At 39.1% G+C, this 8,829-nt stretch overlaps 1 protein-coding gene across 1 annotated transcript in view; it reads right to left on the bottom strand.

Annotated features, from left to right (window-relative positions):
* Positions 1–4,611: 4,611 nt before the first annotated feature.
* Positions 4,612–8,829, bottom strand: part of tbcd (tubulin folding cofactor D) — a 46,602-nt gene continuing 42,384 nt past the window's right edge. Inside the window, exons 36-39 of the mRNA XM_039686720.2 lie at positions 7,699–7,786; positions 7,497–7,609; positions 7,320–7,404; positions 4,612–6,059 (exon numbers count right to left, since the gene is read on the bottom strand). Of these exons, the coding sequence (XP_039542654.2) occupies positions 6,054–6,059; positions 7,320–7,404; positions 7,497–7,609; positions 7,699–7,786 (292 nt within the window). The 3' untranslated portion in view covers positions 4,612–6,053. The remainder of the gene's footprint in view (positions 6,060–7,319; positions 7,405–7,496; positions 7,610–7,698; positions 7,787–8,829) is intronic.

Genomic DNA, 8,829 nt, shown 5'->3' with positions numbered 1-8,829 from the left:
CCTGGCTCCCCCAGGAACTACTGTGTCATTCGGCCCCTTTGACTCTTCAGCGTCGCCTGGGTCTCCACCTCTGTGCGTGGGGAGAGGGGTTGTAATATCAGGTTAATGGTCGGCTTGTTTGTTTTAATTTGCCCTGTGTGCCTGCCCGTCTGTGTTTACTAGTCCGTTTCCATTTGTTAGTTTGTTTAAACAAACTCTTACGTGTTCCCTGTTGGATTTATTATTAAAGACTGTTTGTTTCTCGAAATCTCCAGTATCATGCTATTTATTAACCAACCCGTGATGCCTTATACCACATTTTCAGGAATTTCATCAAACATTACTATGTTGTGATACCATTGGCATGATATAACATTTCTCATACCTTCAGATAAGATACTTGTTACCAGCATGATTATTGCGCATATGGTGATGTAATTCAATATGATGAATAAGTGAGGAAATTAGGTTTAATCAGACACGCCTTTCTTTTCCTGAACAAGACAGCCGTAAGAAGAAACTCAACAAGGCCTCCTCTTAGAATGACTTTCCGAGACAGACGCTGCTTCCTACAAGAGCACACATTGTTCTCTCCAAAAACATAACTGAATGAAAATGTGTAATAATCAAACTCAAAAGGTCAGGAGCAGCAGAGCAGAGTAAAGGAAAAATGTGTTAAGCTACACATAATTCTTTGTGCTAGCATTTGCTATAGTCTTTGTGTGACGTGACATCTGAATTGGCCGCATATGGTGTAGAGACGGAAGCTTATTCATTCATACTTGCACCTCACTCTCAGAGGGGCAGTTACCATGATGCAGTGCAACATAGGATGCACTTATTCATATGAAGAGAACAAACAAGCTTAATAAAAAAAGCTTTCCCAGAAGAGTTGAAGTTGCTCAACAATGTATGGGTATCTACATATTTTATAGTCCTACAGTCAACCTAAATCTAAGCTGATAAAGCTCCCTTCTCGTAAAGACAGTGGGTTCATAGTATGCACTTTATTAAAACTCTATTAAAAGAGAGACTTTAACCTCAGAATGGTGCAGATCACTACAGGCGGCACCTAATCCCATAACAAACAGCTCAGGGGAGAGTGGATGAGAGTGGATGAGAACGGCCCCCCTCCCCATCGGCCTCTTTAAAAGGCCTCCATTGTACAGGAGCCATCGCCATGGCTACTGTCGGCCAACTGTAAGCCTTTCAGAATTATTAGCATTCTTCGTGACTCTCTGCACTGTAGCAGAGCCCCTCGCTATTCCAGAAAATCAGCCAGATAAAAACGAACTGAACTTTCCATCTCTCTCCCCTCAAAATTAATTAAATTCGAATTACAAAAAGGTTGGAGTGGAGAAGGTGAAACCTCATACTAACTAAACACCCAGGGTTTGTGTGAGGGGTATGAAGACTGTGGTGTTGCTTTTGCACAGCAAAAAAAAAAAAAAAAAAAAAAAAAAAACTTTACAAGAAACTTGTCAAAAAAAAAAAGAAAAGACAGCGTTTAATAAGAACCAGCACAACCAGTCGCACTGTTCCAGCTAACAGAGAAGTTTCTCAGAACTTTGTCAAACATTTTGGCAAGATTCTCTCAAATATATGAACAAATACTCCAGTAACATTAATAGAATTTTCATTCACGGTTAACTGGTCTTTAATAATGTTCTGAAAACGTTAAAATATTATTTATACATTGTCCACAGAACGTTTTAATTGGACATTCATCTAACGTGTTCCCCTAACGTTCATATAATTCTCAGGGAACATTCAGAAATACATTTTTTTCATTACTTACTGTAATAGGAATGTTAGCAAAATGTTCTTGGAACATGTTTTAATTAGCTGAGATGTTCTAACCAGATGCAATTGGATAGAGGAAGCCATTATACATCTTAACCAGCTTCAGTTTAGACAGATGCCACTCGGCAGAGGCAGTTTTTTCCTGTTTATTATTGTTATGAAATAATGTTACTAAAGTTTGGCAATGGTAACATTAGGCGTAATGGTTGCTATTCATATCATATAATGGTGGAAACCATAACATGGCAAGGCTAAGCTAGTTGGCTGGTCTTAGCTGGATGTATCTGGTCTCCAAGCTTGGCCAAACTGGTGTTCAGCTGGTCTCCCAGCCTGACCATCTAAAGAAGTAGTCAAATTACCTCTAAGACCTGTCTGCTTAACCAGCTACGAACAGGTATGCCTATCCCAGACAGCAAAATATATCGGCCCACATCCGGTAAATGTGGGTTCAACAAGTACATTACCAAATGTGGGCTGGATCTGGATCCGAATCAAACAATTGTTAAAAAAAAAAAAAGTTATTTTCACAACACTTTCTCTCTATCGTACAGAATGTAATTTAGATGGAGACACTCATTAAGGACAATTGTTCTTGGTCTCCACCCAGACAATTTAAGCTAAATTTTTAAGCCCAATTTTAAGAGGACAGGCTGGTTTAGTTACTTCTGTGGAGACTATGACTATGGAGACTCCCAAGGGGACACTTTTGAAAAATATAATCGGCTTAACTGGTTATATTTTTTAAGCTATTTCCAAGATTTGTTCATATAGCCGCCCTATGACATAATTACATAACTCAATCTGCCATTTTTAATTGGCAAATGCCCAGTGGTTTTTCCAGGACCTATTATTAATCCAGCACAACTGCCTATCCTTATAATTGTGTAATTGTAATTTTTTTTATTTACTTCTCCATTATTCCAGCAAGCCTTACCAACCATTTAAACACAACAAATGAGTGTGAACCAGGTTATTACTAAAAGTTGAAGGGGAAAAAAATCTTTCATGTCACTCCAACCTCATGCCTTTTTTTTTTTCTCTTCACCAATTGTTTGGTTATCTACATTCTTCATAATATCATTGTGTGTGTTCTGCAGAAGAAAGCAAGTCATATTGGTTTGGAACAACATGGGCGTAAATGATGACAGAATTTTTATTTTTGGTGAATTTTCACGTTAATAGTTATCATTTACTGTTCCATGTTGTTCCAACCCCATTCTTTTTTCTTTTTTTCATGAAACAACAGTATACATTTTGTCAATTAATGCATTCCATGGTAATGGAACCCATGATCTTGGTGTTGCTAGTGCCATGCTCTACCATCTGAGCTATAGGACAAGACAGAATGAAGCACACACGTAACATAGATAAGTCAACGGGCCACGTTATTACCTGTAAATACAAATATCTAAATCAGCCAATCACATGGCAACAACACCTAAAATACATTTAGACATGTAGACATGGTCAAGATGATCTGCTGAAGTTCAAACTGAGCATCATAATGGGGATCAAGATGATCAAGTTACTTTGGACATGGCATGGTTGGTGCTAGACGGGCTGGTCTGAGTATTGTAGAAACTGCTGATCTATTGGGATCTCTAAGGTTTACAGAGAATGGTCCAAAAAAAGAGAAAATATTCAATGAGTGGCAGTTCTGTGGGCGAAAATGCCCTTTTGAGGTTAGAGGAGAATGGTCCGATTCGAGCTGGATAAAAGGCAACAGTAACTCATATAACCATTTGTTACAACCGAGGTCTGTACTGGAACTGGAAACTGAGGCTCACCAAAACTGGACAATAGAAGATTGTAAAAATGTAGCCTGGTCTGATGAATCTCAATTTCTGCTGAGACATTCAGATGGTAGGATCAGAATTTGGCATAAACAACATGAATCCATTCCGCCTTAACAGTTCGGGCCACTGCTGGTGTAATGGGGTGGGGGATTTTTTTTTAACACACTTTGGGTCCGAGTATTGTTGCTGACCATGTCCATCCCTTTAAGATGGCTACATCCAGCAGGATAATGATCCAAGTCACAAAATCTCAAATGGGTTTTACTATACTCAAATGGCCACCAAAGCCACCAGACCTCAATCCAATAGAGAAAAAATATATATACAAAGTCAGAATGGCAAAAGTAAAAACTGATTACCCAACAGGCAGTAATCGAAATCGAACTACTTCATCTCTCTAAAAGAATGAGACCCCTTCCATCCAAGGGCTCCAACTCAACAATCAGACCTTTGTTTTAGCCAGGAGTGCTGTTGTGTATTTTGAGACCATGTGGGTTCTTCTCTAAGCTCCAGTAAAGCCGGTGCCCAAAGTGAGAGCCCACTTGGGTTGGGCTGCGTGTGAGAGAGCGCCAGGCTTCCTCGTCCGGCCCACAGTCAGACATCAGCCACACGGATAGGAAGCCAAGACAGGAATGAGCTTGCCAAGCTGCATCTGTCCACTGCCAGGGCTTCCTCTCCTGTAAATGTTAACACTTTCCCTGGAGTATAATGAGGTGGATTAGATTGAGTTTCATTGCTATAATGCTTGTCTGGAAAGCTGTTGTGTTGGCTGTGACGGAAAAGAGAATGAAGAGGGGGAACTAATTGTTTGAGGGTGTGAGAGAAGGAAGTAATCTACCGTCAGGTCCCAGTGCACCTATGTTCCCTCAAAACCCAATTATCAATTTGAAGGTGGTAAAAAAAAAAAAGAAAAAAAAAAAAGAAGGGCCAAAAAGCACCAGTGATTTATTAGTGAAACAAACACAACAGGCAGAGCTTAAAGATGACTGTGCCAAAAACAACAACAAAAAAAAAACCCTCACCCTCGTCATAATTTAAAGTCGAGACAAGTCACCTTTATTTTTATAGCTCTTTATACCATACATATTGTTTCAAAGCCGCTTTACAGTGATCAATAGGAAAATAATGATTCAATGATGCAACATAGTTGAATGCGAACTCTAAAAAGAAAAGAAAAGATGGTCATTGTTCGGCTGAAGTCAGTTCAGAGTTGATTCAGTTCCATTGTAAAGATGGTCAATTATTAAATTAGTTCATTTCAAACCCACAAAACTACTTCTGTGGAACAAAAAATATTTCAAATAATATTGATGCAGCTCTTTCCATTCCACAGCTGCTATTAACTTACAAATCGGAAAAATAAAATAAAAAATAAAAGTATCAGATAGCTTTCAAAGTATCACTTTAAAAGCAGTCCAAATGAACCAAGTGAGTAAAATTAGATAATTAGATCAGATTTCTGAACCGTTTCAGCTGGTTTATTGAAAAACTGATCTGTTCACTGATTTGGTTCAGGAATCATGAAAGTGCGTCAGTGACTACGTTTACATGCAGCCAATTTTCGGGTTATGGTCACTATTCAGGTTTCTGAAACATTAGGAGTAACCCGTTTACATGCGTGAGCAGAGAGAGTTTCTCCTGTATGGAATTGCAATATCCCAATGTAAACGGCGACGCGCGGTTAGCGTCTAGACGTACGGACAACCTCAAGAGGCAATACGCGTCATTTCCGATTCTTCTTCCTGTATCCAAAGACAACGACAACAGCAGCACGCGGATAATGAATAGTTCGGGGCAGATAGCGATCGCCTTTGTTTGCGCTTTGATGCTGGTAACGTTACTGACCTCGCTCCAAAAGTATGCTGTGCTGTGTCTCGCCATGTTTACTTCCGGTACACTGCACGCAGATTTTCGTATGCGCCGAGAAGTTTCTCTATTCAAAAGACCAAGATTCCTTGCGAATAGAACATGCGCAGAACACAAATCACGGGGGATACGCCGATACGCGTTTATGTGAAATTCGGGTTAGAAAAGGGGTACCCCAATATCCCGGTTTTTAAAATCCGGGTTATTGGCTGCATGTAAACAAAGTCATTATGAATTTTCATTTTTGGATAAACGATTTCTTGAATTTGTGTTGGAACAAGTTAAATCCTCCATCTCACATAACATTTAAATGAAATGCTATGAATAATTTGCAACATACTTTCATAAAAATGAAGAAGAGAAAACTAGATTGTGTAGTAAGGTACAGTAAGCCAAACTTGGTAAACTGGGAAATCATAATAATAATAATAAAAAAAAGCACTGAGCTCAAAGACATTTTCATTTTAAGAATTTAATGATGCCAGATCATATACTATTAGATGGACAACTTTATCAGACAGCACTGTCCCAGATGTCCAGACAGAACGCAGTGCAGAGAGGCTGACGGGTGAGCTTCTGTCCAGGTGAGACTGAACGGATCTATTGAAGTTAAGTCTGAAACAAACAACAGACGAGATGACAAACGCACTACAACCAATAGAAAGACACCACTTTAAAATCAAATTAAGACTTTTTTGTCCAGAGGTACAGTAGGTGTTTGATGTGGACAAATGATATTCCCAATAAAATATATTTGTTATTTTGGTAACACTTTACAATAAGGTTTCTTACTGAACAATATTACTGACCTCACATATTGACGGTGCACACACACATTATATACACGCGTACCATTTTATTATTACGAACAGTTATTCCATTGAGTGACAGCTCATCTATTTCATTGTAATGGGCAGTATTGTGCAGACAGTAAGTCTTCATATTGATGGAGAAAGGCATATTCATCACAGATTAAAGCCCCATAAAGGCATATTATGCCCCTTTTCACAAAATATAGGCTAATATAAATCTATGGAGTCCCCAGAATGTGTCTGAAAATTCAGCTCAAAATACCCCCCAGATAATGGAGTGCAGCCTTACGGAGAGACACAGGAAGAGGTCGCAACTTTTAGACTGAACCTGGACGTTAGTGGATAAATTGTAGTTGTTGTGGAGTTACAATGATTCATCTCATCGACTTGCATGTACCGTCATGTTTCACTTTTTTTTTCTTTATAAGACATTTTTTGGTCAAATAGTCTTAGGTGCTCATCTGTCCAGTGACGACAGAACAGTTTGCATGCTTTGCTCAAACTTTTTCTTTAAAACTGGTTACACTGTTCATTCCATCATGGTGACCTTGTGTTTCTCTTTCCTTCAGCGACTCTGCTTGTTAACAGCAGGTGTTGATCACTAATTTATCAAACATCACTTAATTGATGATTAATTAACTTAAATATACAGTTATATTATATTATTCAATTATCTTTCTGGGATCTAAAAGGTTTTATAAGTCATTCAGTTTGAGTTCGGTTTCAGTAATTCAAGCCACTTCAAGTCTCGGTATTATTTGAGAGCAGTGAACTCGTTTTAATTGAGTAAATATTACTGTTAGGTTTTACAGTGTAGCACTTAAACACGGAAAAAGTCAGATTTTCATGATATGTCCCCTTTAATTGCAGATGTTCTTGAAACTGAAACCTAATGGTTTCTGTGTCCGCTTAGGAGAACTGAACACCCACTAACGCATAAAAACACCAACAGTTGATGCAACATTGAAAGCAGCATCTGGATGTCATATGCTGTATGATGCAACATCCCCCACACTACAAAATGTTCTCCCATAAAACCTCTTAGGATGCCTAAATGCGTCACCTTGGCTACCAGAGTCGGCCTTGGCACTCCCAACCAATCGCAGAGCTGATTCCTGTGGGTTCGCACAGTAGCGATGTCACTTTCCCTAAGACAGGAAACGTGAAACGGGCATTAAATCAGTAGCTGAGCTGAAGTTCTTCATCATAATCCTCCAATAAGCCCCGTGTCAACACTCACCAATTAGTGTCACTAAGCGAGGCCATGACATCAGCCAGCACTTGGTCATCGTCAATGACATCATCGTAGGTCAAGAGCATCTCGTATACCTGGCTGGCAGTCGTCTTCCTGATCTACAGACCCAAGAGAGACAACGGAGTCAGAATTACATCAGAAGTGCCTAGACTAAGTCTGGGCTGAAGCGGTCTGCTAATGGTCTCACCACAGGGAAGGGGTGACAGAGCAACATCAACAGCTGCACTAAGACATTCTTCCTCACGTCACCCTGGAACTGCACCATTCCACAGAACCTGTCGTGAAAGAGTAAGAGTCGGTCAGAAGGGCTGCACAACAGAGCCTATTTTAATCAGGTGTTCGGCAGATTGGCCGATGTCAATATCTTAGGGAGGAGTGATATAAAGCCGATTGGCTATGGCTACGTCCACAATGCGAGGCTTAGTGCTCTATTCAGATTTTTTTTTTGTACAGCTGTTCACATTTTCTTGCTTTAAATGTGGCCCATATCAGATTCCAGTGCGAACAGATCATGGTCCTGAACTGACTTGCATGCGCAAAAGAACGATAAAAGGACGTCACGCAGCATGAAGGCAGTATACTATATATGGAGGACATTAAGTAAGTGATTACACGTTTATTTATAATGTGATCTGCTGTGGAAGCCAGCGAATTTATGCGCAGGCAAAGACGAGGAAACAAAAATATCGTATATAGAGCTGTCTGAGTTCTGACACTTCACTGACCGCCGTACACAACTGTCTTCGAGTTACTTGTCTTACTAACATCGAGTAAGTAAAATCTTTAAAGTGACTCCCATGAGCGCAGAATTGTGATGAATGTTGCTGTAGAGTGACGTACAAGTCGCATGGATTCCGATATGACTTATGTGTGATATTACACAATTAATTTTTAATATGGTAAATAACACGTGCATAACAATTGCAGCAGTAAAGTTTGTTTTACATAATTAAAAAGTTAAAAATAATGAATTGAAAAAATATAGCAATATGCAAAAATTTATTTAAACTCCATACAAATACATTTGTTAAAACAAACAAACATAGTTCATATAGGAACCTCATCATATAGTATTTTTCACAGATCAGGAAATAGTTAAACAGAAAAAAAAGGGGGGAAAAACTGGTAAGTCTGTGCTGTGCTCACTGGGAATTGTATTTTCTAATATTCTGTCAGTTTCTTTATTAATTTAATCTAGTGAAGAAGGAGAATGGGAGATACTGTGCATCTGCGCACTGTTCTCAGTGCTGTCAAAATAAGAGTCTCTGCACTGTCAAAATAAATTTCAGATATCAAGAAACATATGAAGAATTTTGAA

Source organism: Pimephales promelas, chromosome 3, assembly GCF_988280905.1.
Source record: "Pimephales promelas chromosome 3, fPimPro1.hap1.1, whole genome shotgun sequence".
In the NCBI taxonomy this organism is placed as follows: Eukaryota; Metazoa; Chordata; class Actinopteri; order Cypriniformes; family Leuciscidae; genus Pimephales; species Pimephales promelas.
This window is presented reverse-complemented; position numbering and strand designations above follow the sequence as displayed.